At 30.7% G+C, this 14,202-nt stretch overlaps 1 protein-coding gene across 1 annotated transcript; it reads left to right on the top strand.

Annotated features, from left to right (window-relative positions):
• Positions 1 to 55: 55 nt before the first annotated feature.
• Positions 56 to 4,772, top strand: LOC119669326 (pyruvate dehydrogenase phosphatase regulatory subunit, mitochondrial). The gene is made up of 8 exons (XM_038079166.1): positions 56 to 658; positions 712 to 1,176; positions 1,452 to 2,024; positions 2,080 to 2,377; positions 2,449 to 2,662; positions 2,727 to 2,880; positions 3,734 to 3,849; positions 4,272 to 4,772. Exons 1-8 carry the CDS (start codon positions 148 to 150, stop codon positions 4,710 to 4,712), a joined length of 2,772 nt encoding a protein of 923 aa, XP_037935094.1. The 5' UTR covers positions 56 to 147; the 3' UTR covers positions 4,713 to 4,772.
• Positions 4,773 to 14,202: the final 9,430 nt, after the last annotated feature.

The following is a 14,202-nucleotide window of genomic DNA, read 5'->3' as shown; positions in this document are numbered from 1 at the left end:
AAAAATTTAATTAAACTCAATTTTAAGCAAATCGCTTAGGTTTAAGTAAATTAAATAATTTAATTAACTAAAAACAACACAAAAATTGAAAATATCACAAATGTAAACTGTGAAATAAAGCATTTGTTGTGTTCTTAAAAAAATAATATGTATCGAAACTGGCACAGATTGACCGACATCTGGCGCCAACAATTGTTGTACGAAAATAGATCCGCGTTTTTACAACTGCAAAATGTTGTTAATTTCAAAATTGATGCCACCCACCAAATACCGGATGTGCTCCGAAAGCGTCAGTTTGTGCCGCACGATGTCGACACAAATGCCACAGAAGCTTTGCCGAAGGAAAAGAGGGTTGTTATATGCGGTGGTGGTATAATGGGTGCATCTGTTGCTTATCATTTAGCATTGTTGGGCTGGGGACCGAATACATTGCTTATAGAACAAGATGTGGTTGGCGGTGGCAGCCCATGGACGGCCAGTGGTTTGGCAGGTCGCTTTGAGTCTAGCTACACTGAACTTAAATTGGCAGAATATTCAGTGGACTTAATTAAAGACTTAACACAAAAAGGACTGCCAACTGGCTGGAAACAAGTCGGCAGTCTTAATCTGGCACGCAGTTTTGATCGTATGACCTCTTACAATCGTATGAAATCACAAGGCAAGTACTATAAATATATAAACAGAATTTTTATGTAATTTGATAACTTACAGGTGTGGCTTGGGGTGTGGATTGTGAAATACTCACTCCAGAGCAATGCAAGGAACGTTGCCCATTGATTGAGATTGATGATTTGGCCGGTGGTTTTTGGATACCTGCAGATGGTGTTTGTGATCCGCAATTAGTTTGTAAATCTTTCGTTTCGGAGGCACAGCGGAAAGGTGTACAAGTTATAGAGCATTGTGTTGCCAAAAATGTACGCACTTCACATGGTCGAGTTACCCGTATCGAAACAACGGCTGGTGATGTAATGTGTGACTATTTTGTGAATTGTACTGGCTTTTGGGCCCGTGAAGTTGGCACACTATCTTCACCAGCTGTTAAAGTGCCATTAAAAGCCGTAGAACATCATTATTTGCATACAAAGAAAATAGAGGGACTGGATCCTATGACGCCTTTTGTACGTGACTTTGATGGTGGTGTTTATTTTAGAGAGAAAAATGGCTGCATACTGGCAGGTAAGGAGGAAGCTATAAATAACCTTAATATACTATAAAGAGTGGATGCTTAAATCCGTATACTACAGATTAGTTGGTATCGGGTATCATTTTGACGTCAGTCGGTTTGACGGTGCGTAAATCATTTCACCTCCTCACCAGATAAAAATTTATTTACATATAATACATATATGTTTTATGTATATGTATACACACATACATATTAATATATATTTTTATTTACATTATAAATATATAATTGTGTATATATTATATTTTCATATTTTCCTTAATAGGTGGCTTTGAGCGTGAAGCAAAAATGGCTTATGAAGATGGCACTGTACCGCTTTCACAAGCAGAACGAGAGTTGCAACCTGATTGGGATCATTTTCATGATTTATTAGATGAACTGCTGCGCCGTGTGCCAACATTTAGAAATGCCACATTAGATCGACTCTCCAATGCACTTGAAGCATTTTCACCAGATTGTAAATGGATTTTAGGCGAATCGCCTGAAATACAAAACTATTTTGTATCAGCTGGTATGAAAACGATTGGTGTTTCCGCTGCCGGTGGCATTGGACGTTCTCTAGCTGACATGATTGTCAAAGGTTCAACGTTTTTGGATTTGCATATATTAGACATAACACGCTTTTTGGGTTTACACAATAATCGCAAATTTCTAAAGGATCGTTGTAAAGAAGTCCCAGGCAAACATTTTCAAGTTAATTATCCTTTTGATGAATTTCAAACTGGACGAAATTTGCGCATGTCACCCATATATCCAGCCTTAAAAGAAGCTGGCGCTGTTTTTGGTCAAACTATGGGTTATGAGAGACCAAATTATTTTGATGTGAACGACAAAACTGGTAATTACTTTTATATAAATTATTAAGATTTTATTTAAATTAAATTTTACTTTAGATGAATTTGGCATACCACGTTTTCGTATAGCTCATACGAACACCTTTGGCAAACCACCTTGGTTTGATCATGTTGCTTCAGAGTATAAAGCGTGCCGTGAACGCGTTGGCATTGCGGATTATAGTTCTTTCACCAAATACGATTTGTGGTCGAAAGATAGAGAAGTTATAGATTTACTGCAATATTTATGCTCAAATGATGTCGATGTGCCTGTGGGATCTATAATTCATACAGGCATGCAAAATTATGCTGGAGGCTATGAAAATGACTGCTCTTTAGCGCGTTTATCCGAAAAACAGTGAGAACAATTTTTGTTATTTATTTTATAATTTTCATTTATGAAATAAATATTTGTAATATCTGTTATAGTTATATGATGATTGCACCTACTATACAACAAACACGTGCCATGAGTTGGATCCGTAGACATATGCCAAATCATTTACGTGCCGGTGTTAACGTTGCCGATGTCACTTCAATGTACACAGCTATTTGTATATTAGGTCCTTATTCACGAGTCTTGCTTTCTGAGCTGACTGATACGGATTTGTCATCAAAGAACTTCCCATTTTTCACATATAAGGTGGGTATAACTACTCGATATTGTGTGATATAGAATTTATTTATTTATTTATTAATAATTAAAGGAACTTGATGTTAGTCTTGCTAATGGTATACGCACACTCAACATAACACATACTGGTGAACTAGGTTATGTGCTTTATATCCCAAACGAATTTGCTTTACATGTCTATTCAAGACTCTATAGTGCTGGCCAAAAATATGGCATACAACATGCGGGTAAGTAATTCGATGCCATATATTCAAATACTTCCAAAGCAATGTTATTTTATATATTATGTATATTTAGGCTAAAAGGCTATCTAATCGATTAGTTCTTATACACTTAATATGATTATGTCCACAATTATAATCTTAATCTATAAATAATGCAGGTCAAGAAACAGTTTTTATTATATATTGTAATTAAAAGTCATTAGAAATGTTATCTGTTCTTAACTTTGTTTTTCGAGTTATTTATATTTTTTAAGGGTCGATGTTGACAGTTTTTTTAACTTAAACTGCAATTCATCATCTATGACTTAATCACTCAATCGTAAAGTGATATATAACTTTCAAGTAAGTGCTAACACACTGAGCTATGATCTGACTTCTACAAGTAATAATCAGTTATACATACTTGATAATCTTTTCAAACCTAAAAGGTTTAACCTATGAACGAATGTCAACAAAATTGTTTGAAAAGTCTGCCCTCTCAGCATCGCAGATAACATCTCTGCTTAATCCAAAAGTTTTAATATTGGAAATCTATTCAATATCTAAGTTTATCCCCTATGTGTCCTCTCTTTGAAATACAGAATCGCGCAAGTCTAATTAATTTAAGTTGTAGTCCACGTTTGACGGAACAATCAACTCTTTCGTTGACTTCGTTTACTTCGTGTTCCAGGACCAAAATAACTTGGTAGCTTTATACATATTTTATATCTGTATAAAGTTTACTTTCAAAATTTATGGATAAGGTAATTAGGGGGTCTGTACTTTAAATTTATTGCTTGCTACAGTATTTTTTAACTGAAATAGGAGTAATTGATATATATATATTGCAATAAATTGCAATCATTTTTATTTTCAGGTTATTATGCCACACGCACTTTGCGGATTGAAAAATTCTATGCATTTTGGGGTCAGGACCTGGATACATTCACAACACCATTGGAATGTGGTCGCAGTTGGCGTGTTAAGTTTAATGTAAGTAACTACTGCCTAAAAATAGGATTACTAAAGCTAAATGTTTTTAGTTAAAGCTAATGACCTCATAAAATAATCTGTGAATATTTTTACCTATATGTATTTGATCGTATATTTGTCTATTATTGAGTGAGGAATGCGTTATACTAAATGTATATCACCTCAATAGCTCAACATTTTATTTAAATACAGCACTTATTATAGTGGATCACCGAAGTGAATACAGTCATTATTGATTAGAAATGCTTCACAGACTAAATCCCATTTTATCAAACAGAATAGGACTAATATAAAACTAATATTATAATATAAGTATAAATTATAAAATATTATAAAACTATAATTATTAATAATTATTTAATCACTAGAAATTAAGTTTAAAGACTAACTGCCACAATTTTTAATCTCTCTATTACTTCTAGAAACCCATCAACTTTATTGGAAGAGAAGCTTTATTAAAACAACGCGAGGAAGGAGTTAAGCGTATGTACGTGCAATTATTATTGAATGATCATGATCATGAAGTTGATCTCTGGTGTTGGGGTGGTGAACCTATTTATCGCGATGGTAAATATTGTGGAATGACTACAACTACCGGTTATGGCTTCACCTTTGCGAAACAAGTTTGTCTTGGATTCGTCCGGAACTTTGATGAAGCTGGTAATGAACTTCCTGTGACCAATGACTATGTGCTTTCTGGTCACTATGAAGTTGAAGTTGCCGGCATACGTTTCGAAGCTAAAGTCAATTTGCATTCACCAAATGTACCAACCAAATTTCCTGATCGAGAACGTGCAGCATATCATGCAACACGTGATAAACCTGATCAGGCGGATCTATTAACTTATGAGACAAAGTTTTAAAAGCATTTATTTATTTATATTTAAAAAAATGTAAAAGATATTAAAAACATAACAGGTCGAATGTATCTAATATTTGTATGTATTTAATTTATTTTATTACTTTATATATGGCGTCCACTTAAATATTTAATATTTATTCTCTTTTGTATATAAAAATTTATTATAATATGGAATCGGATTAAATCTCAAGAAAACTAATCAAAATTTTTACCAAATAAACATTATGTCTCCCAAATTAGTAATATTTGAACAAAAATTTCAAATTATTTACATTTTTATAGTAAAATAGTAAAGTAGTAAATTATTAATTATCATTAATTATAAATTACACTGCAGCTCAATTAAGCTTAATAAGTGTCCTTTTTTGATAAAACTAATGTGTTCTCATTGAACCAAAAAAAATTATTTACTAACCATGGACAATGACTATTAACAATTAAAATGTTCACTTGTTATTTAAATGAAGTTTATTAAAACTAAAACCAAAAATAAATAAAATACGTAAAACTATACATATTCTATAAACAATTACATTTTTTGATATTAAATTATATTATATATTGTGCTGAAAAATGATATGTATTTAGAAGTTTTTGTGAGTAAAAATGTATTAATTATTGAAAAAAAAATTATTTGAATATATCTTTAATAAACTTATTAAAATTATATTCAGTTTTTTATTTATTTTATAAAGCAATGCCTAAGACTAAATTGAAGATAATTAACTAAATTAAAGTTAATTAACTAAATTAAAGTTAATTAACTAAATTGAAGTTAATTAACTAAATTGAAGTTAATTACCTACTTACTTATTTGTTTGTCCAAAACAACCCGTTCTACAAAAATGTGTACGGCGCCTTGGATAGTTTCAAGCGTGATTACTACTCCTAGAACTAGATCACTCGGCTACAGACTCGGCTCTCTTCTCCTATATTTTTTTCATCTAACTGCCGCTTCTAACACTTTTTTTACTTAAGCATCGGACACTAGTCTGTTTTCTTGCCCCAATGCATACAGTAAATTGAATCCAATTGATCTTTTAACTCACTTTATTGAAGTAGCTAGGTTACACTGCCTTGATTCCATTTGACTTCATTTTATATCCCACCCAACCCCAATTTATTTTTAATTCGAAATCAATATCTCCCCTCTGACACTACAATTAGCTACCCATATTCTTATCCATGTATACGTCTTCATTTCATTCATGTTCTCTGCTTTATAGATCCTTGCAGGCTACTGAAAATCTTATGAAGAACTTTTCTCTCGCATATCTTTTTGGGGCGATGTATACTATTGTAACCTATAGAACAAAAGTTTTGAAATTAGTTAATATATTGTATTATGAATTTTTGTTAGTTTCAAATAATCAAACTATTTTCTTATAAACCTAGACGAAATTGTGAAGTAGAAATTTAACATACTTATCTAAGATCTTCCACAAAAAGATCTTTATTACTGTGTATTACTGTAGTAATATACGATAATAATACGAATAAAAAGCAATAACTATAAAATAAGCTACATCTGTAGATGTAAGGTTAGGTCTGTGATCTCAAAAGCGTTTACTTAATTTAATCTAGAGCTTCACTTTGTAGTTGTGTTTATTAAAAATTAATTTGGTTAGTCAGGGCAGAAAGCGTTTCCTTGTGAGAGTGAAACTTCCTACTATTAAGACTTAACATTACAGTGCTCTTAACGGTACCAATTGATGTTTTACGTTTCGATATGGAATAGAATGAGATCCATTTAATGCCTCTGATGTTCTTTGCGACACTGCCGAAGCTATGGGCCCTGAACTTCGTGATACCATATTTACACCTATCGTCGGACGCCGCAGGTAAAACTCACTAACTACCATTTATATTGCAAAGAGTATCAAGTAGTGCCTACTGGATTTTAGTCGCTTTTTACAATAGGCATGCTTAGCTGTGGAATATTTTAACCCGTTTTCCGCGTAGGTACCTCATTGCGTAACTTTTTCGCACATATGTCTTATATATATGCAAAAAGATAATAAACAAAGTGCATTTGCTAATTGCTCTGTTAGAACCCTGCGATTGTTTATTATAGATTTGCTTATTATATATACATCAGTGAACTACATGAACTACTCTCCCTGAACAATTCTTAGACTCTATATAAAATGTAGAATGTACTCAACTAACCATAATATATGTAGAAAGAACGCATAATAATCGATCAAAGGGTATCCGAAATGTATGATATTACCTTAACAAGAAAGAAGTAAAAACAATTACCGAACACAAATTTACCTATATGTATATTGCTTGAAATTTTAAAACGACCTGGGGGATATCCAGTTCTAATAACTAATAATTTTCTTTCGGAAAATCCTTATGCGAGATGACATCAATACTTAATAGAACTGTAAACGTAAAGTTCCAAGAACAACTGATTCTATTTCTAGAAGGCACTCATCAACGCCCAAGTGCAGTTCATTAACCCCCAAAAGGAACTATATTGGCCGATCTCTACGGTGTACAATAACAGGATTGTCAACTCGATACATTTCTGAAATACTTTCGATCAGTGATACTATCACTTCAACTGTTTAGTTCTTTAGCAGATCTCTGCAAACTACAATAACAACAGAACTGTAAACCTGATATATTTCTGAAATACTTTGGATTAGTGATATGACACCCAAAAGGAACTACACCAGCCGATTTCTACGGGGTACAATAACAGGACTGTCAACCTGATACATTTCTGAAATACTTTGGATCAGTGATACTATCACTTGAACTGTTTAGTTCTTTAGCAGATCTCTACTAACAGGACTATGAACCTGATATGTTTCTGAAATTTATTGGATCAGTGATATGACACCCAAAAGGAACTACACCAGAAAACAACAGGACTGTCAATCTGATACATTTCTGACATACTTTGGATCAGTGATATGATACTGCTATTATTAAGTTCTATTCAAAAACCGGTTATACTATATAGCTTTTGAAGTAGCGGATTAAATTTTTATTATATTTACAGTTTGATATAGACTGGATTTCATTGTTTTTTTTATTTATATAAAGTGAACTTAATTTCAAATTAAGTATAATCTCTATGGTGTTTACAACTCAAGATCCCACAAATCTAAAACATTTTTTATTCTGCTATTTATTTTATATTTTTTTAAAATTATTTTTTGTATATATAAGTATTATTTTTTTATTTTATATTATTTCTGTTTATTAATTATTAATTATTAAAATTATTATTAAATTGTTGAGGTTTAATTTTTTTTATTAAAAATTTTTTCCACCATGAAGTCAGCTATGTTTTATGGTACTAAGTATATATTATACTGGGGTCTTATGTATGTTTATGTATATATATATATACATACTAATCATATCAATATTTCATAATTAAAATTAAATTACTATAGCATTTCACCCTTGTAAATATGAAATATGTATATATAAGCTTTTTCGAACCATTAAGGACTCCATTATAAACATATACATATGTATGTAAATACAGGACTATGGATACTTATGTGTACATATATGACTCTCCTATAAAGTTAATTTTTTTTTTGTTTTTTGGGTGATTTCGTGGCAACTACACTAAAATTGTGTATACCATTTCCTAGTAAACATATCCTTGAGGATGGATTGAATACATAGCGTAAAAGCTTGTAAATATTAGTGGCACAAGAGTATAGAGAATTTATACGTGTGCACAAGGCAATGCAAGTACAAAAAAGGAAAAAGCAAAAAGGATAACGAGGAAAAATAAAATTTGGTATACACACGAATCGTGTGCAGGGTTTGTTCCCAGATTGGCTTTTAGCTCGTAGCTCGTTTGTCCCAGACCATGGCCAACTTTTTCCAGTAAAATTTCAATCGATATTTAACCCAGCCAAACAGAACGCCAGTTTCAAGTGGACATGCAACACAGGCATGCAAATGCAGACATGCGCACTGGCCGGAGTTTCTGCTTCCTGGCAGCCAGCAGCCAGCACAAGTGACAACAAAAGCGTCCGTGCCTTGTATTGTGGGTGCTGAGCATTCAGTTGCAAGCTAAAATAAACAAAATAAAAGCAGGCTCGTTTGTGTGGGTGTGTGTGTGTGGGTGTGTGTGTGTGTCAGGTGCTCGATATCGTGTACAATTCAAAGGTCTGCATGCGCATTAACAAAATTGTTTTTGGTATTGTTGGTGTTGTTGTTGTTGTTGGTATGAACCGCCACATTTCTGGTATTGCGATTACAGCACAGCACAGCACAGCATTCATGCATGTACTCACTCACTAACAACAACAGCAACAACAACAGTGGATAGAGTGACAGCGGCAACAACAAAACATAAAACATGAAACAAACAACAAATAACGTTGGCCGCAAAAACAATTTTTTGTGAGCTTCGTGTCCTAAATATTTTTGTTATGAGGTAGATGAACTTGTGCATGCATCTTTCAAATCTTGATTGTGTACAGAATTTTACGCGAGAAACTCACTGCTCTCACACACAAGAGCACGAAAGCATATTTTTGTTTTCCTCTTCGCCGCCAAGCCCACCCACCCGACACCCGACACCCGACACCCGACACTCGAGAACTTGTGCCATAATTAAAGCTTTGCTTTTGTTATTACTGGTTTTGGCACCTTGCCATGATGTGTACATAAAATGCAGTTTTTTTTCCTTGTTTTTTTTGTTTTTTTAGTTTTGCTCATTTTAGTCGTAAGCTGTTGCCAACCTATTTAAAATGAGGTTGGCTTCATTTTTATAGCGGTACACTAGAGATCAAATTTTTTTTTTTTTTTTTGTTATGTATTTTCGTTATAAATACGTTCACATTTTTCCCAATTATGTTTTGCTAAACAAATTTAATTTACTTCTGCATGTATACACATCTTCATCTTCATTCCCATTCCCATTCTCATTTTTTTGTTGTTTAATTTAAAATATTTCCATTTTTAGATTTTAATAGACTATAATAATACTGACGTCACACTACTACACTAAAGCTATTTCCACTTACACTTACTGTTAGCAATGAAGAATCGAGCCGTTACGTATTCAAGGTCTACATGAATCAAAAACTGGGTACGATTTGTTGTACCTGCCGCTTGAACATGGATAGATAAGCTTCCAATATAAAATTATTGTGCGGTACCCTACCAAAAAATGGCAGTCATATTAAGCACCACACAGAGCAAATGATCAGTTGTATGATAAGAGTATATAACAAGTTAATATTTCGATTTTGTGTTTATACAATATAAATAAGTAAATATCATATGAAATTTATGATCCGATCAAAAAATACATAAAGTATAGAGAGAGCCCTGAAATTATTTGCGAAAACTGACAGACTTACCAACACCGCATTATCGAATCTCAGAATGGTTACAGGCTCCTCGAGAAGGTAAGCAGGTCTGAGGTCAATTATTGCTTAGTCTGAAGAAGTGAATAATCCAGTCAAGGCGTAAAAAGTACTTTTGAAGATACCTCGCAGTTAATAGAGAATAAAAGTGCTCAAGTGCACTGGCTCAAATATCTTCAATATAATATAACATATTTATATACATATAATAATTATAATAATACGGTTTTATATAATAATAAATAAATAATATATAAAAACCTGTATATTAAAATCAATTGTTTATATTTAAAATTTAGTTTCTTTTGTCAAAACGGACGTTAAAAAACAATTTAATATAAATATTTGTAGGTGTAAATATTTATAGATATATATTTAATTAACACAATTTATAAATCATATATATAGTATTCGCTTTTTTTGTGACCAAGAAAATATGTTTTTGTAAAGTAAAGATCCTTGAAGATAGTCGAAAAATTGGAATAGTGCTTCAATAAAATATAATTTGTTTAAATATTAATAATAAATTACAGTATATAATGCAAATATATATATATATATGTGTGTGTATTTTATTATATATAAATAATATATTTTTCATTTATATAAATAAAAATATAAATATATATTTTATATTCATTTTATTTAAATATCATATTTGTATAAATTCATATTTTGTTTAAAGCTTTTATATTACTATATAAAAAAATGAAAGATACTATATAAAAAAATGAAATATGAATGAAAATGAAATAAAGAGGTTTTAAAAAGTAGTGAACTACAACAAAAATTCTTTTTATATTATTTTAAATAATTGAATTTTTTTGTTGACCATACAGCTGTTTCGAGTATTGCCAAATACCCATCATCAGTGGTCTTAGAAATAATTCTTGTATTTAATTATTTGTAAATAATTTTTTGAGACTGTAAGTACCAGGGCTTAAAGTCGTGCCCTGTTAAACTTGAAGCTCAGAGCCAGCGTTCATTAGCCAACTGACCCAAAAGCCATACTTAAAAGATAATTATATATAACATATAAAGCATATGTAACACATATAATTTGATTCATACTTTTATTTATTTTTTTTAATATATTATTAACGACTTAAGAAAAGCATATATCCACAGACAAACATTCTTGTAGCCTAATTAGCCGTCAGATGGTTGAAATTAATAGCCTTTATTTAAAAAAGAATGGCATATATGAAGATCTATTTCATATATTGCTATTTAATATTGATCCATTATTTACAAATTCGGTTTAAATATGTATATTTGTTGTCTGAATACTTAAGCTTCTATATTCTAATGTCGGTCTTTCCCTTGATCACTAGAATGGGGTTTAAGCTTTTGATCTTAATGATCCAATAGTCGGAATTTATCCATTTTGGATTCCTAAAAGGTAAAGTCTCACTCTGTGGCTTTCTATGTGGCGTTTCAACTGCCGGAAAGAAAGTTGTTTTGAAATTTTAATTTCTTGAACACTTAGAAAAAAATAGAAAAAAAATGAAATTTGTAATAATATATTTTTTTCTCATGTAAATGATACACATATTGATATACATATTATTCTTTTTTGTCTCCTTATTTTAATATAAATTGCAATAAGATTTGTTAATCACTGGTTGTCATAACTATTAGTTTATTTATATTGCTATTAATATATTAATCGAAACTATGAAAACATATGTTAGCAGTAACACAATATCAATAAAATAGCACCATTTGCGATCGAAGTATACCACATAACAGACTTTTTCAATGTTTTGTTTTCTGCTTTATTTTTGCATATATAAAATTTCTTATTGTCTTTATGTGTGTAAGAGAATATAAAGCGGAATTTTGCATCAACCACATTCCAGTTTACATATCAATATAAGTAAATGTGTGTGATTGTATATTTTTGCATTTTTTTCTGCTTATTTTACATATCTGGTGCACACGTATATCTTCTAGCAGAACATGTCAAACCACATTACTCAAACCCTCAACAGAACATTTGTAAAAACATAATGCTTTCTGTATAGTGTACATAATATATTTATAAGCAAAAAAAACAATGTTTCTCTTAATGATTTGGGTGTATTGGTGCGTTTGTGACGCCGCACCTCACACAACACTAATAAACAGTTTCGTGCAAGCCATTCTGACACTATGCATTTTGAAAGGTCCGGCATTACCGAGACGCTTGGTTGCAATTACGTCACAAATACTGTACAATAATGAAGATTTACAAAGATTTTAGTTTAAAATCATATTAACAATTTATCTGCAATTTAATAATATCAAACTTTACAACGAAATAATTATTTATTATAGTCTTAAAGTATTGAAATATTATAAAATTCTTGTTTAATGGAAATGTGACGTCACTAGAGCAGAAAATGCTATACCCCAGCAGTTCTGTGTGACTATTATGTATTACAGTAAAGCAAATTAAGAAAAAATTCCAAGTAATTTATTTCTCAATAAAAAATTGTATATGACAATAATTTGTGTAAAAAAAACAAGATATATTAAAAAGTTGTTTGAAATTTCCTTTCGAAAATAATACAAATAAATCAAGCAGTACTTGAGTTAATTGAAAATAATTAAAGTTAATATTTATTGTCTGGTTATGCAAAATAATGCAAAAGGTGAGATTAAAGAAAGCTTTGAATGTATTGTCGATAAACTTTTACATATAATATTTTTGTTATTCAGTAAAACAACAGCTTGCAGAATATTTGCTTATATTACTTATGTTTTACATATGATAATTGATGATTTCTTATATTGTTTATATTTTACCTATACATCAATAATTATCTGCAATTGATCTGGTTTACGTTGTAGTATGATATAGAACATACATTTGTGCAAAACACAAGTCCAACGTAATTAGGTAAAAATGTCGTTTTTCGAAGGTTTTTCTTATGTATCATCGTATATGATCGCATTTTTTCTGTATTCATATAAATGTTATACTAATTTAAATCATTGAACTATTAACATCATAACATAATGTCCATGTTGGAATTATTTTACAAATTAAAAGTTTTAATAATTTATTTAAAAAACCATATATTTGTTATCAAAATATTTTATACGAAAATTATTTTTGCATCATGTTTAAAATATATGTCTAGCATTAATTCCAATAACAATATATACTCAATTATAATCTCTTATATTATATATATTATGATATTAATAAATTTTATATTATATTATTTTATTTTACATGTACCTGAAAGGTCCCTAATTCATTTTATTACTAATTGCACTAAAAATGAATCTCCATTGAAAAAGTTGTAATAGATTTACTAAACAAAAACGACATAAATTTGTATATTATAGAAATTATTTTTATATATAGTACAGGACTTTCTTCGCAAATTTTATATATAAAAAAAAAAAATCTAGTCACCCAAGCTTTAAGCATGCTTTTATCTTAGCTCCAAACTAGAATATTTTCCTTTCTTTTACTAATCAGTGAGCTTAACACCATGTAACTATTGCTTCTCAACTACAATATTTTCCTTTTCTCTACAAATCAGTAAGCTTAAGGCCATGTAGCTATAGCTTCTATAATTTAAGTTAGATGTTATTTATAATAACGTTATAACTTAGGCCGTGTGCGAGTTCGAGTAAATTGATGGTATATTAAGGGTAATAGTAAATTATTTCGTTATGGTAACGAATTTGGTATTTACCAGAACTTCGAGGTAAATTAAAAAATGAATAAATCAATTTGAAAACTTTTATATATTTACACAAGTGCGGTGCAAAAAATCAATTTGGTTTACCTCAATTTACTCGAACTCGCACACGGCCTTAATAAAGAAAATATATATTAGAACATTTTACATTTACTTTCGATTTACAGTTCCACTGTGCAGCAGAACTGTACTTTATATTGTACAAGAGCAGTCATGCGCATGTGTTGTGCTGGTTTGGTATATATTAAAACGTACATATACACACCGCCAGTCATTATGCGAGAGTGATTCAGAAATTTGCTGCCTGATACGTTTATTCGGTTACAGACAGAGTGTCAGATAAGTTCAGTGCGTTGTTGGGATAGTTTATCGGAGCGGTTCTTTAAACATTTTGCATTTTATATATTCACAAAAAATACATTACAAAAAAAAA

This window comes from Teleopsis dalmanni, chromosome 1, assembly GCF_002237135.1.
Source record: "Teleopsis dalmanni isolate 2A chromosome 1, ASM223713v2, whole genome shotgun sequence".
Classification (NCBI taxonomy): Eukaryota; Metazoa; Arthropoda; class Insecta; order Diptera; family Diopsidae; genus Teleopsis; species Teleopsis dalmanni.
This window is presented reverse-complemented; position numbering and strand designations above follow the sequence as displayed.